The sequence below is a fragment of the Rattus norvegicus genome, chromosome 1 (genome assembly GCF_021556685.1).
Source record: "Rattus norvegicus strain SHRSP/BbbUtx chromosome 1, alternate assembly SHRSP_T2T, whole genome shotgun sequence".
NCBI lineage: Eukaryota > Metazoa > Chordata > Mammalia > Rodentia > Muridae > Rattus > Rattus norvegicus.
In genome coordinates, this window is record NC_141534.1 from 110665188 (window position 1) to 110681292 (window position 16105).

Sequence of the window (16105 nt, forward strand, 5' to 3'; positions counted from 1 at the left end):
GTGCTGTTTCAGTTGCCAAAAACTGTGGGGGTATTAGTGGGGACGGTACAGCGAAGGCCCCTGGGGATGGCATCACAGTCCCTAACAGTGCAGGTGTCTGTACAATTTTAGGTTGTATGTTCTCTAATAATTCCGCAGCAATCCTCTAAAGCCATACTGTTACCCTCATATCTTTATTTCTCATTTAAACTTCTATTAAATTTCTATTCTTATCCTTATATTGCAGATGGGGAGTCTGAGGCACACTAGTGCTAACTGCCTTGCCCAAGGCTCTATAGCTTAAAAGCTCTAAAGCTAGGAAGTGGCAGGGTCGGCATAAACCCCACTCAGCCTGATCCCATTGCTTGTATTTAGTACGTGTGCGTGTGTGTGTGTGTGTGTGTGTGTGTGTGTGTGTGTGTGTGTACACGCCCATGCGCGCCAGAGAGGCCAGAATTGGGCATCCAGATCCCCCTGACCTGGAGTTACAGACCGCCTATGTGTGTGCTAGAAACACATTGTTCAGGTCTTCTGGAAGAGCAGCAAATGTTCTTAACCACTGAGCCATCTACCCAGCTCCCTGCAGCTGCTTCTTTAACCACTCTGTTAAAGTACCCCATGTCCGTCTATTTCTAGAGGTTTCCAGTTAACTTAGGATATTGTGTATGCATAAAACTGAAATTCTCGTGTTTCTCTTTTGGTCCCAGGCTCCTTGCAATTGCAAACAGTGGTTAATCTAAAGCTCTCAGACACTAAACTGGGAAAGACTCTAAAATGGAGGAACCCTGTGGTGCACTTTTCTATTCTTTTTCTTTGGGGGAGTGTCTTGTCTTGGGTAGTCCAGGCTGGCCTCAAATTCAACAAGCAGTCCAAGATGACCTTGAACTTATGACTCTTCTTCCTCTGCTTCCAAGTGTTGGGATTATAGATTTGCCCCATTATGCCTGGTTTCTGTAGCGCTGTGATTGAACCCATGGCTTTATGCAGGCTAGGTAAGAAGTCTACCAGTGGAGCTATGTTACCAGCCTGAGGTGATCCACGTTAAACAGGTAGGAAAGGAAAACCGGGAGGGGAGGGGTCAGTGCCCAGAGGAGCACATTGTGCCAGTTCCATCACGGGACAGGTGCAACCTCTGTGCTGGAGCAACCAAGTCACTTGACTTCAATGACTGTCTATTGTCCTGATCGCACCTCAACTTCTGGTGGGTGCTGTTGAGTGAATACCATTCCCTGTGGTGTGACTTTATATTCTTGGAAGACAATGGACATTGCCAGTGTTAAGTCTTCCCAAGCAGACTGGGATCTTGACATGTGAGCTTTAAGGAGGCAGAGCTGGATGCATGCCTGTGATCCTAGCACTAGGGAGGCTGAGGCAGGAGGATCAAGGTCTTCCTGGACTGCATAGTAAAACCCCATCTCAAAAATAGAAGTTTTCTTCCTGCTGGTGGGGCTCTCTTGTGGCTGGGCTTGGAGGAGCCTGGATGTGTTTCCACCATAACAGTCTTGGGCTTTGAGAAGCTTTGGGGATACCCGTGAGAATACACTGAACCTTGTGGGCTCTGAAGGCGGCTAGAGTCAGTGGCCAGTTTTAAATTTCTCTCTACTGTTTCTGCGCATCAAACATTCAGGAGAGAGCAAGTCCACAGTCAGATCTCAATAACAGAGTAGAGTGAAAGTAAAAGGATCTATCTTCATGTTTAGGAGAGAAAAATAGCCCACGCCTAAGCCCTACACTGTCGGGGGATGTCAGCCTCACAGAGGGTTCTGGCCCACTCGCCCTCCAGACTGGCATTACTGTCACCGTTAACATTTGGGCACCACTATGATTCAGCAGGCTCCTTCAGCAGAAGAATGCGGTTGCTAGGGAAAGAAGTTTATGCAAGGAGAGTTGGATGGACCCAGATAAGAAAGGCTGTATATTCATTACTTTGTTCAGAGGTGCTTATCAAGATGGCAATAGACCAGTGAGCAGTCTGCTAGCCAAGGAGGGCCAGCAGACTTCTGGCAATGTCCTGGGATGTCAGGGAGCTTCAGAAGGTGACATGTGATAGACTCTGTTCTCTTCTGTGAGCCGGACTGTGGAATGTGGTACTTGGGAAAGGAGAAAAAGAAGAGAGGAAGAGGAGGGAGAGGAGATGAAGAAGGTAATAAATGGTAGCAGTAAAGAAGAAAGGTGGGGTGGGTGGCTGGGTGGGGAAAGGGGATACCATTTGAAATGTAAATAAAAAAATATCCGATTTAAAAAAAAAAAAAAAGACATGGGGCTGTGCCTGGAGCAACACAACCTGTTTTTAGAAGTGGTGATGTGACAGGGAAGAGGGGTGTCTTAGTTGGGGTTTTATTGCTGTGAAGAGACACTATGACCAAGACAACTTTTATAAAGGAAAACATGTAATTGGGGCTGGCTTACAGTTCCAGAGACTGAGTCTGTTATCTTGGTGGGAAGCATGGTAGTGTGCAGGCAGACATTGTGCTGGAGGAGCCGAGAGTTCTACATCTTGATCCGAAGGCAGTAGAAGGGGATTGGACTCTACGCTTCGTGGAGCTTGAGCATAGGAGACCTCAAAGCCTGCGCCCACAATGACACACCTCCTCTCACAAGGCCACACCTACTCCAACCTGGCCACGCCCCCTAATAGTGCCACTCTTCATGGGTCAAGCATTCAAACACATGGTTCTGTGGGAGTCATACTTATTCAAACCATCACAAGGGGTAGGAGGACTGCACAAGATGGATGGAGAGGACTGGAAGGGAAACTGTCTTCTGGACATACCAGGACCTCTGCACTCATAAAGCTTACAGCTGTGGATGTGTACACAAGATAAGCCAGTCGACATTCTAACATGGAGTGGCTGGGCATTCTTAAGCACCCATTCCTAACTGAGGAGCCGTGGGCAGTGGATGTTTCTTAGAGAGGGAGTTTTCTTTAAGGCTGTAGCCTCTGGTAGGTTGGCCATACTCCAGTGGTTGTCCCCACACCCAGAATATGTGGACCCCAGAAACTGGAATCCATGTTACTTTTCTAAAAGGCTACAAAGGTGAGGGTTAAAACCATGGGGGCAGATGGATGGATCTGAGAGGAATTAAGGGGAAGGGTGGGGAGAATATGATCAAAATACACTGTATGGGATTCTCAATAAAAATACTTCTTTAAATGGTGATGTGAGCAAAATCCTGTGGTGGGAGGGGAGAGGAGGAACTGCCCACTGAAGAGCTTCAATGATCAGTAGTACAATGGCTTGAGGATGTGCATGGTGGGAAGTTGAGCTGAGCTGTCAGGTATTATGCAGACCTAACTGGACATGCAGAGTCCAGTTTCAGCTGCAGCTTGGAGGCATTACCTACCCAGAATTACTGCTGCCCATCTGCCTGAGGGAACTCCACGGTTAGATACTAGGCATATTAGAGAGGAATGAGCCTGAGAAGCAGGAACCCTGGTATGCTCCCTAACCCACAGGCAGGGCAGAGGGCATCCTTTGTTGGCACGCATCACACACAGTCCACCTGTTTCCATGATATGGGCTCAAGCAAATGCCAAACTTTTCACAGACAGGCTACTGCAGTCACGAGCCTGTTTTATCAGTCAGGAAGCTAAGGCCGAGAGAATGCTCATGTTAGAATTCGGGACTGGAGAGATGGCTCAGAGGTTAAGAGCACTGACTGCTCATCCAGAGGTCCTGAGTTCAATTTCCAGCAACCACATGGTGGCTCACAACCACCTATGATCAGGTCTGGTGCCCTCTTCTGGCCTGTAGTTGTATACATGCAGGCAGAAAGCTGTATGATGTATACATAATAAATAAATAAATTTTAAAAAAGAGTTATTTTAGAATTCTAGCTATTCAGAAATGCGGTTCAAACTCAGGGGTGTTTGTAAAGACAAAAGTAGTTCTCATCACTTTAGCACTCTTAGTAGCGGTTGGGGCTTGGCCTCACGTGACGTCCGCATACAGGTTAACGGAGCTTCCTTATCTTCCCTGAGCCTCCAAGCCTGGCCTGTATTGGCCACCAGAGGGCGCTGCGACAAGTAGCGTTCAACCTTGCAAGCGCTGGCTGCCTCAGTTGCGCAAGCGTCGATGCTGGGAAGCGGTGCCCCGCCCCCTAAGCCCACGTGACCCGGAAGCGCTTCCCAGCCGGTTCACGGTCCGCGTGTTGGTTGCTTTGGGGCTACCGCGCGCCCGCGCTCGTTCCCAGCTCCGGTCCCGCGCTGTGCGGTCGCGCGCTTGGTCGGCGGCCATGTGTTCGCTGGCGGCGGGGAACGGTGGGTCCCTCGCGTGGGCTGCGGGGCAAGAGTGGGTGGGCGCGGGTCCCGGTGCTGACAGTGTGTGCTCTGCAGGACAAGGCGCGGAGCTGGGGCCGGAGCCCTTGGAGCTGTCGGACAGCGGAGACGACGCGGGCTGGGAGGACGAGGACGCGGACGCTGAGCCCGCACAGGGCCGGCAGCACACACCCTGCCTGTTCTGTGACAGGTTCGTGCCCGTGTGGGAAGCGCGCCGCAGCGCGAGCGAGCACGTGGCGGGCCTGAGGTTCCGGCCCTCGGGTGACGACTGATTGACAAGGGGCTGTTCCTGTGGTCCGGGGGGCGGAGCCGCGAACCGCACTGGGTTTGCCTCTGCAGCCCAGTCAACCCCACCCCTCATCCCTTCTCCCTCCAGATACTAAGCCAGGCCTGGCAAACCATCTTTCTGGAGGCTGAGGCAGGAAAATGGTCACGAATCCCAGGCCAGCCTGAGTCACCTAGCTAGACTCTTTCGAAAACACCCCCCAAAAGTCTGAACTCCACACCTTAGTCCTAAATTAGGGATGCAGTCCTTTGATTCCATGAAGACACTGTCTAGGTGGTTTTTATTCTGTTCCTTGGGTACCAGACTTTGAAAGCGCATGGTCTGGAAGAGCGCTTCCATTTCTGCCATCCTATAATATGACCAGTAATGTTCTCATGTAACATTCAATTGAGCTATTTAAACAGTCCTAGATCATTTCCCTGATTTAGGGAGGAATTGATGCCCTTTTGCACTTAGGGGAGATGAGGCAGCAAGAGCCACCAATTTGTTCAAGGTCACGAAGCTGCAGTTTATAGTCTTAGGACACACCTCTTTTCACTTGAAACCCTACATTTTAGATTGAAGTGACTTTGTTGAAAAAGGGGTGATTGACATCGATCAGCGCTGAGTCCCCGCCCCTTGTGTCGGTTGTATGGTGCTGACTGGTAGCATATTAGCATTCCTACGTGGCACCTCGTTGGAGGAATGACTGCCCACTCATATTTATTGCGCATCCGTGGTGCAGTGCCCTGTGATAGGCTGTGAAGAGGATCCAAATGACCTATCTTGACAAATGTTTGTTGAGAGTTGCCTGTGTGCTAGGCATACAGAAGAGAAGTGCAGAGTCTCTGCAGTTTATTTGTTCGTGTTCTTCAGTGTTGGAGGTTACGTACAAAAGAAGTGTTATTCTTCAAGTTGTAATGCAGGTGCTGTGGGACAACCAAGGTCACTTGAAATCTGGCACTTTGGCAGTGTGCCAGCTGCATAATTGTGTGCTTTGTGTCTAAAAACACTATGCTGGGTTCAGAGGGAGAAGAAGGAGGCTCGCTCAAGTAGGGGACTTTTGTGACTTTAGAGAAACCAAATATATCAGAGAGAGCTTTGTTACCCAGAAGGCTCGGGATAAATTTGGGATGTTCAGTGTGGTTTTATAAACCAGCTGCAGCAGTGTAATACAGGAGGGAGGGAGTACCTCAGCGGGCCCATACTGAGGCATCCCCCTGAGAAATCAGCCATAGGACAGGCTTAGTATAAAAGGGAATTTATCTGAGACATGGGGAAGGGAGAAGAGGCAGAGAAAGGGGGACAGAGGACAGAAGAGGGGAAAAGGACAGCTGGGGACACATGGGAGATGAGAGAGAGAGAGAGAGAGAGAGAGAGAGAGAGAGAGAGAGAGAGAGAGAGAGAGAGAGAAGGTGGTGACAGGAGTTGAGAGAGGGAGAGGAAAAGGGGAGGCTGTTGCTAGGTAACTGTTGGGCGGGGCCTGGAGGAAGTGCTAACATCCAGTATTTTGACCTCCTCTGAGACTGTCCCATGAGGCTATTGCTTGTCTCTTCAGGCTCTTCAGGTCTGCTGAGGAAACGTTTTCACACTGTAAGTTGGAGCATCAATTTAATATTGATGGTATGGTCCACAAACATGGTGAGTATCTCTTAGAGTAAAAACAAGTTTTCTTGTGAAATATAGATTCAAATTTTTAATTTTCCAGACCCTTTATTTTCTTTGCGTGTGTTTCCCTGAAGTTGACGTCAGGTGTCTCCCTCAGTTGTACTCCACCTCATGTATTGAGGCAGGGCCTCTCACTTGAACCTGGAGCTCGCTGACTCAGCTGGTCTAGGTAGCCAGCTTTTGAGAAAGATCCCTGGCTTCTGCCTCCCAAGCCTTGGCATTACAAGAGGCTACCACCTAGGCCTGGTGTTTTATATGGTGCTGAGAATCGAAATCACATCCTCATGGCTGTTGTGTGAGCACTCGGCCACAGGTCTGACAACCTGAGTTTGCTACCCAGAGCTCACACAGAGGTGGAAGAAGACAGCCAATATACAAAGCTATTCTTTGACCTCCACTTGTGTACTGTAGCATACCCTATGTACACACATCACACTCTCACTCCCCTACATACATTTTAATAATAAAAAAAATTTTCTAATGAAATACAAAGAAGCACTTTAAAACTTGTTACCTTGTGGTCAGTTCTCAGATTAAGTATTTAAAAGTATCAAAGTTGCAGTTTCTAATCCTTAATGCAAAAGTCCAAATAATAAGTGATACTTTAGAGGTCAGAGACACCTCATTGGAAGAGGAGTTAAAGATCAGTTAAAACATTGTATTAAAATCAGTGAATTATCTTTTTTCCCACAGGACTGGAATTTTATGGATACATTAAACTAATAAATTTTATTAGACTTAAGGTAAGTTGGAAACCTAATAATTTTATTTAGAAATTTTTAGAGTTCATAGAGACTGACTGTGCTGATTATTTAACAAATTTGACACTTTTTTTTTAAAGATTTATTTATTACATAGAAGTACACTGTAGCTGTCTTCAGACACACCAGAAGAGGGATCAGATCTCATTACAGATGGTCGTGAGCCACCATGTGGTTGCTGGGAATTGAACTCAGGGCCTCTGGAAGAGCATTCAGTGCTCTTAACCACTGAGCCATCTCTCTCTAGCCCTAATTTGACATTTTTCATATTGTGGAAATTGTGGGCATGAAGAAAGAAAGAAGGGGCTGGGGATTTAGCTCAGTGGTAGAGCGCTTACCTAGGAAGCGCAAGGCCCTGGGTTCGAAGCTCCCGGTGGAGGTGTCCCCTGTCGTGTTTAACTAAGTGGATCAGTACTGTGCACAAAGCAGTGTCAGATAAAAGGAAAACTATCAGTAAAATCAAATAATTTCTAGTCTGACTCTAAGTACTTTGGATGTTGGGCTTTTTAAAAAAAAGTTTTCACAGTTTATTCTTTTTTTTTAAAGATTTTATTTATTCATTTTATATATGATGAGTACATTGTCACTGTCTCCAGGCACACCAGAAGAGGGAATCAGATCTCTTTACAGATGGTTGTGAGCCACCATGTGGTTGCTGGGAATTGAACTCAGGACCTCTGGAAGAGCAGTTGGGTGCTCTTAACCGCTGAGCCATCTCTCCAGCCCAGTTTATTCTTTTTTTAAACGTCTATTTTATTTTATGTATATGAATGTTTTGCCTGCATGCTTAGTGCCTACAGAAGCCAAAAGAGGATGTCTGGATCCTCTGGACCTTGGGTTATAGATGGTTGTGAGCCACCATGTGGGTGCAAGGAATTGAACGCAGCTGCTCTGTAAGGGTAGCCAATGCTCTTAACCTCTCAGCCATTTCTCCGTCCTGCATTGTTTAATTTTTTTCAAATGTTTTATTCTTTGTCTTATTGAAATGAATGTTTGAACTGATGTCACTCTCCCAGCATTAGACAATGTAAGAATGACCATAGCCATTTAAAATGCCGGGTAAACACAGGTGCACCAGTCTTGTGCAGACTTGAGTTCTCTTTTGCTTAAGTTCCCCACTCTTTCTTTGGGAGCTTTGTCATTGCATACAGTGAATACAATGTGCTTTATCTTCATGCCCAGAATCCTACTGTTGAGTACATGAATTCCATATACAACCCTGTGCCTTGGGATAAAGATGAGTACCTGAAGCCAGTGTTGGAAGATGATCTTTTGCTTCAGTTTGGTAAGATGAACCTTCTCTAACTGCTTTAACTAGCCTCAGGCTGTTCGTTACAGCAAATGAAGTGTGCTGTGAAAATGGACCTTAGTCATTCCCCTTCAAGCAGTGATTTTGCTTTCCATTTTTATGTGGTTGATAAAACAGTAGATGATTCTGAAAGTAGCCAGTTTGTAAATTTTAAGATGGCTGCTGTTCTGGGAGGCCTGATGAAGCATTGCATCAGTTTGTTTCTTCCTGGCGTGTGCTTCCTGTGTGTGCCCACTTTGTTGTTGCAGTTACAGGATTGACTATTCCAGTACCACATGCTCGTCTTCAAGGAGACTGTATTCATATCCTTTCTCCTATAGCATCTTGTTAATAGTAATTGTTAATCGTTAAGTCTTTTTCTGTATTCAACTTATTGATTACATTGTATGATGGATATTGATTAAAGTTTATGATGGAAAACATGGGTCATAGCCAGTTCAGTTTTAGGCATCCACTACAGATCCATCCTCTATGGATAAGGGCTTCATCTCTAAAGACCCCAGCAGGCTGTCAGTTCTCACACAGAGATGAATCACAGGTCTGGGCGTGTAGCTGAGCCGATGAGAGCTTGCCTGCCATGAACTAGTTGTAGGTTTGACCCCAAAGTACTCCCAGCCTCAGAAAGTTTGCATTCTCGATGCCCATGGTCAGGTTATAGACTGACCCTCCAATTCCAGACACATAGACGGAGTAATATATATAGCACTGTAGCTTATTTCAGAATGTGGAAAGGAGCTACATACTGTCTCATAAATGAGTGGCAGGGTAAATTGTGGGCATCCGCATTGGAGCAGTAGATCCCTCTGAAGGGAACAGGCATCCCTGTGGACTCTGAAAGGATTGTCAGAACTCAGTGCTTTGTGCAGTAAGACCACACCTTCCAGGGGCTGGGACTGCTCCTCTTTCCCTTTCAGTTTGTAAGATTAACATCACTGAATGGCGATGCATATTAATGTTAAATTATGACTGATTCTTATTGTAGCAGAAATAAAGCCGTTTGCCCAATAGCTTGAATTTGGAAACAAAGTACAAAGTAAGGATTTGCACTAGTTTTGTGGTTGCCGTGACCAGATACCCAGAAGATGCAAATGAAGGGAGGAAAGACTTACTCTGCTTCTACACTGGCAGGGAAGGCATTGCGTAGGCAGCTGCTTACACTGGGTCTACGCAGAAAGCCTAGAGTGGATAGCAGGCGGGCTTAGGTAGGGTTGGAGAGGTGGCACAGAGGTTAAGCACACACTGCCAGTTCTGTTCCCAGCTTCCAGATGCAGCCCACAACCAATTGTAACTCCTGTTCCAAGGGCTGTGATTCCCTTCTGGCCTTTGTGTGTGTGTGTGTGTGTGTGTGTGTGTGTGTGCATGCAAACTAGCTGACACATACACATAAATACAAATAAATAAAACTTAAACGCTATTTTCGTCTCCCAGTAGCCCACTTCCTGCGCTGGGTTCTACTTTTTTAAAGGTTCTACAGCTTTCTGAACAGTGCACCAGCTGGAGATTGAGTGTTCAAACGTGAGATAGCTCTGTTGTCCGGGTGTGAATGGAGGTCAGTGATTGCACTGTGTGTTTGGTGAGGCTTGGGCTCCAGCCTCCCAGAGGAGCAGTGTGAATGGGTTAGCTTAGCTGTGTGTCCCAACCTTGAAGTTTCCATAAAGATCACTACAGAGCCTGAATGAGGGTAGTCACTGTCCCAGTGATGCATAGAGGAGGAAACAGCGTCAGCACTGTTTGTTGCTTTAGGTAATCTTAATGAAATCTCCTGCTGATTCTGGGATTTCATAAGACTCACTGGTTCCATCTCTGTTTGCAGAGTTGTTTATACACTAGAAATTAATGATGAAATTTTGAAAATCGAGATTTTTTTTTAAACCTAAGATTTTGGCTGTGTCGTAGGATCAATAATAGAATATTTGTGTCTTGCCTGGGATGGGAAGGTGTTGGATATATAGGAGTCCTTATCTGTACTCTCTCTTTAAGGATAGGCTTCTCTTCCATATTTGATGAAGGTGTGATTGAATGTGACCTTCTGGTTCAGGGTTATGAGCCTGTGAACAAAGACATTGAGAAATGGCTGTTGCAGTCAAGCAAATTAGCATCCAGCAATTTAGCCACCACCATTTTTATTGTGCTAAGAGCACATCACTCTGCTCTGCTGCGTTGGCACATTTCACACACACCAAGGCATTACCTGTTATCACGTGGTTGGTGAGACGTTCTGAATGTACTGGTCTGAAGTGAAAGCTTACAGCCCTAGCCTGTGGCAGCACAATTCTCAATTCTCTCTCTCTGTCAGGTCTGTGTTTTGTTCTTGTTTGCTTGTTTTACCCCCCACAACATTTTCATTGATTCTCTGGGAGTTCCACATCATATATAACATCCCATCCCAGTCCTATGCTGGTCCCCCACTTGTACCCTCTGTACTCTGACCTTTAAATTGTACTGAGTCATTCCCTTCCCACCTCTGTCAGAAGCCTTCCGTTATAGGGAGCATCCCATCATCCTTTTTAAGAGTCTCTTTGGTGGCTTCTTTTTTTTTTTTTTCTTTTTTATGGCTAGCTTGACTGTGGAGGTAGGGGGAGAGGGGAAAGGAAGTGGGATTGTCACAGAAGCCTTCCATGTCCCTCTCAACTATGTGTTTAAAGTCATCAATATCATAGCAAAAATAGTCAAAGTAGCCTCTATGTTCTTCATAGTCAGTGGAGAATGGATCATGGGCTTCCACACAGTTACTGGCATTAGTACAGACCATGTACACGCACTACCACTCACCCACAGTAGGACCATGGTCCTACACAAAGCCCTTAGAGGCTTCTTGAACCCTGGACATCACCCTGGAATCAGGAAGGAGCTCAAGCCACTCATATCAGTATGGCCTCCAGTGGCAGCATGGCCTACTGACATCATCAACATGGTTTCAGGCTGCTGGACAAACTCAGGATATCTGCAAGGTCTTTGGTGCTAACTTGGACCGTGGACATCAACACAGACCCCAGCTACAGTAGGGCTTCAGACCCAGATATGACATCAACACAGACCCCAGCTACAGTAGGGCTTCAGACCCAGATATGACATCAACACAGACCCCAGCTACAGTAGGGCTTCAGACCCAGATATGACATCAACACAGACCCCAGCTACAGTAGGGCTTCAGACCCAGGCGTGGCCCCTTTTGGCAGCAAGGAACTGGACATAACCATGGCCTCAGGTGGCAGCGAAGGCTACTCACATCACTCTGCCCCCAGTGGCAGCACGGCCTGTGGATAATGTGTCTTCAGGCTGCAGCACAAAACATAACATCTACATGGCTCTTGGTGGTAATATGTACCACACACATCATCATGGCTCCCAGCAGGGCACAGCTGTGGGGTCTTAAGCCTGACTGGTTCACCCTGCTGCTGGCTCTTCTGCTACAGACCCACCCCCTGTAAGAGCTGTTTTAAATGCACATGTAAGTGAGATTTTTGCATTTGCCCCTTTAGTGTTGGCCTGTTGTCCTTCACACACTGCCCTCCAGGTTCACTCTTTTACCCAGCAGGATAACCTATGAGTCTAACTATATGACTTTGAATTGGTCATTTAGCTTTTTTGAAATTAATTTTCCCTGTGTCCAAAACAGGAGTAACTATTTGCACCTCAGGTTGTTTTGAACGTGAGATGTGGCGTACTGTGTACACACTTGAAAGCTTATGATAAACATTAGGGTTTTTTTGTTTTTTGGTTTGGTTTAGTTTATGCATACATGCATATGTTCCTTTTAGCTAGCTGATCAGAAGCAGACTATCATACTCCATGAGATCAAGTCAAAGAACTTGGACACCAAGTATGTAAAACGTGCTCTTAATACTTTTTCTTACTTGACCATGGTAGGCAGGCCCTTAGGCCTGTTTCTTTCCAACCTGTGTGTCCCCGCTGTGTTGCTGTGAGGTGGCCTGATAATAATGTCCGTTCACCCTTTAGATGTAGAAGATCTTTATGAGCCAGTGTCTGCTCCCTTCACATACCCCAATGGACTCAGCGAAAACACATCTGCTGTTGAGAAATTGAAGCTCATGGAGGCCCGGGCGCTGTCTGCTGAGGCGGCTCTGGCTCGGGCGCGTGAGGATCTGCAGAAGATGAAGTAAGTTCTTATCCAGCCAAACCCTGCTTTAGGTGGCGCATGGGATAGTTACTGCTAGGAACGCCTGGGGTGTCAGACACTCAGCATAGATGCTTACCTTAGGAGTATTGAAGACGTGCGGCATCCCGTGGCGTGCTGTAGAATTGCATTTTTCTGTACTTGTAGAAACCTCGTAATTGCTTTGCACACGTGGCTGTTCTTGTGTCCTTTTTAAAGTATTTACTGCCTTTCCATTTCCTTGTCTCTAGTTGGTTTCTTCACTTTAATTGTTCTAGCATTTCAGAAATGAAAGGATTGTTTTTTTTTAGGTTTTGGAAAAATATGTTGAAATGTTTTTTAAAAAACCAAAATGTGTTCGGTCCCCAGCTCCGAAAAAAAAGAACCAAAAAAAAAAAAAACAACAACAACAAAAAAAAAACAAAATGTGAATGTGGCAGGAGTGTAGACGTTAACCAAGGAACCAGATGGGGACAGTTTTTTCCCACTGACAGGCATTCTCCTGGAGTCCCTCATTCCCTGGAGTTCTCTGGGGAACTTGTGAGTTCAGATGTTAGTGTGGAGGTGGGCCCAGGCCTTCACATGTGCATCCTTAGCATGTGTGCCGCCCAGCTTCTGCCTGCAGGGTGTGTGAGCTGCTTGACAGTACCTGAGTTCCTGTTTGGTGGCTGGCCAGAGTGTCTGGTGCCAGGGAGAGCAGAGTCCATCCGGGTTCCTAGTTCCTAGCTTGACTTTCTGCCATTTTGTCTTCCTCCCTCTTGTGTACCTTGTAGATGACACCTGGGTGTGAGAACTGGAGTAGATAGGGCCTTCTTTCCCCCTATACCCTATATAACCCATTTCAAGAACATTCAAAGTTGAAATGGGCTCCATCAAGGACGTTTAGGACAGTAGGGGAAATACATTTGATAAAGTAGTGTATTGCTTCTGATCCAGCAGGGGGCGCTGTGGGGAGCTTCAGCTAGAGGGAAGGCTGTAAGATGCTGGGCACACTGCCCTTCTCCCCCTCCCCTTTATCACCCTCCAGCCTTGCCTTTTCTCATGGTCCAATAAATCTGTCTCAAGGGTGTATTTCAAATTGATTACAGACAATTTGCTCAGGACTTTGTGATGAACGTAGATGTCAGAACCTGCTCCTCCACGACTACCATTGCAGACCTGCAGGAGGACGAGGATGGCGTCTACTTCAGCTCCTATGGGCATTATGGGATACATGAAGAAATGCTAAAGGTTGGACAGAGTGCATATGCATCAAATCTACCAACGGGAGAACCCTACAGAATAGGCTTTTTCTTAATAGTCGTGTGTGTGTGCGTGCGTGTGTAGTTCCAAAATGAGAAGCTTACAGAGGTGTCAAAGCCCCATAAATCCTATGCACATCAGGATTCATTTTTCTTTTGAAGCCACTTTTTCCTTGAAATTGAGCACTGGAACAAACAACTGCTTGATGGCTCAGGTCTTCCCAGGAGCTCTCTGTTACACAGTAATTAAATGGCAGGCCTACTTTCTTTAATGGAAAAGAAACCAGCTTAGTTTTTAAAATAGTAATGCTGACTTGGTTTGCACAAGTAATGATGTTATAAAGTTTAGTTTAAAATAGTTCTTATAGTATTCGTGGCATGACTTATAACCGACAGAATCACTGATCATAAAGAAATGTTTCCTAGTGTGGTCAGACCTGATGCTTTTATCTCTTCAGTTTTAACAGTCATAGTGATCATGCCCATGTAAGATAGAAGTAGTTTCTGACTTTATCTACTGACTGTACATTTTATCAGATATTACTGATCACAATAGTAAGTTTTAACTCAGCAAAACTGACTATACCTGAGTAGCATAACATAAAATAAAGGTTGGATTGTAAAATTTACAAAAATTTTTAAATGTTTACCTCCAGGAATATTAGATGCTACCTTCTCTTTTCTTAAAATCGTTCAATAAAATTCCTTTTCTGAATCCTCCCTCCCAAGATTATTCTGTGTAAAGGAAGCCCAAGGACTGTAAAGCAATGTCATGGCATTACTAATGCTATACCACAGTTGCTGTCCCCTGGGTGATGCTGGCATAGCATTACAGACAATAAATCATATAAGTGAGGAAATCTGTGTAGGAAATGGGCTTGCTTCCTATTTGTGGGAAAGGAGTGTTGGTCTAAGCCCGGTTGGTGGTTGTTTAAGTCTCTGTCAGTTTAGTCACCTTGCCTAGGTGGTGCACTTTGAGGTATTTTGTGTGGATGAAAACTGTAGTGTGCAGCTTCTCTGCCTGAGGCTGGGCTGCGGTGGTTTTGTTTTGAAGGATAGAGCTGAGATCCTCCTCTCTGATGTACACACAGCTCCTGTATCATAGCTCTAATTCGTTACTTTGTGTTTGATCTGTATGAAAGATAGCTTCCAAGGTTTATTCTGTATTTTCACGTTAGTCTTTTGTTAGAGTAAATCTTTGGAACTCTGTTGTTTTGAGGCCTTCCTTTGTTGTTGTTTTGTTTATTTTGAGAAAGGTTCTCATGTAGCATAGGCTAACCTCACAGTCCCTATGTAGCCAAGGATGACCTTGAACTCATGACCTTTCAGCCCTCACTGCCTGGATTGTAGGATCTTAGGCATGTGCTGCCACCCTGGCTTGGAAATGGTTTTTAAGGCGATCTCTTTAGTAGCTTTCCTGTTCATGATTGTGGGGTTTTTTCTAGCAAAACATGAGTTATTCAGCCTAGGCTCTGCTAGATACAGATGTATATGACGAGAGGCACTGGGAAGAGCGTAGCTCAGCTGGGTAGCATTGTGTGCTATTAGGACTGCAGTTGGAGAGGCAGGGTGATGGGTGAGAGCATTCTGAGCTGCTGCACCCGTGACTCATGCCCACTCTGAGTTCTCTTGTTGCAGCAGAAAATGTACAAAATGGTGTTCACTTAAAGGGACATTTTGCTTATAATTTTTTTATTCTTGAGAACTTTGTATATGTATACAACGAAAACATAATCCTACCCACCACCTTTTTCCCCTAATTTGCCCCACTCCCAGTACTAATTGGAAATTGGACTTAGTGACCACCCCCTAATACTCCCCCAACCCCCACCCACACAGACATACATATATATATATCCCTGGCCAAAAAAAAAAAAAGGAAATGAATTTTGGAGGAGAAGACCTTAGAGGAATTTTTGTTGTAGGTTTCCTGTTTATTTTATGGGAAAATGAGAAGACAGGTCACTGTGGCATACATTGTTCAGGGAAAGGTAAAAGGTCATACAGGCTCTGGACAGGGCTCAGCACAGATGCGGTTATGTGTCTGAGGTACTCTCCCTTATTTGTCTGGATCCATAAAAGTGAGGCCCATAGGTAACAGAAGGGTGACTATTTTATCTCTGTGTGAAAACCAAAGCTAGAATTTCTCTCTTGGTGGCACCTGTTTTTACTATATGCAGTTTTCCTTACTGGCTGCAGAGCCCTCCCCCACCTCATCTGCAGGTTGTGCATGTCTGACCTAAGGGTGCACCAGCCAGCAGGAATGTGAGGATGCTGCGGGCCTGCATGCTCATAGTTCACGAGAGACTCACTCCAGAGCATGGACTCTGGTAGTGTGTGCTGTGGGGCTCACAGGATTTCCTTCTAGACCTACGTGCTTCTGGGCATAGTTTCCAACTGCAGACATTTCTAGAAACAAACAGTACTGTAAACGAGATGCTGATATAACTTTCTTAGAACTTCCTTGGCGTGGATTCACGATCCCT

The 16105-nt window shown here is 45.7% G+C and overlaps 1 protein-coding gene across 1 annotated transcript in view; it reads left to right on the plus strand.

Annotated features, from left to right (window-relative positions):
- Positions 1-4107: 4107 nt before the first annotated feature.
- Prmt3 (protein arginine methyltransferase 3) overlaps positions 4108-16105 on the plus strand; it is an 89899-nt gene continuing 77901 nt past the window's right edge. Inside the window, exons 1-7 of the mRNA NM_053557.2 lie at positions 4108-4240; positions 4316-4448; positions 6082-6164; positions 6885-6934; positions 8135-8237; positions 12222-12381; positions 13467-13608. Of these exons, the coding sequence (NP_446009.1) occupies positions 4216-4240; positions 4316-4448; positions 6082-6164; positions 6885-6934; positions 8135-8237; positions 12222-12381; positions 13467-13608 (696 nt within the window). The 5' untranslated portion in view covers positions 4108-4215. The remainder of the gene's footprint in view (positions 4241-4315; positions 4449-6081; positions 6165-6884; positions 6935-8134; positions 8238-12221; positions 12382-13466; positions 13609-16105) is intronic.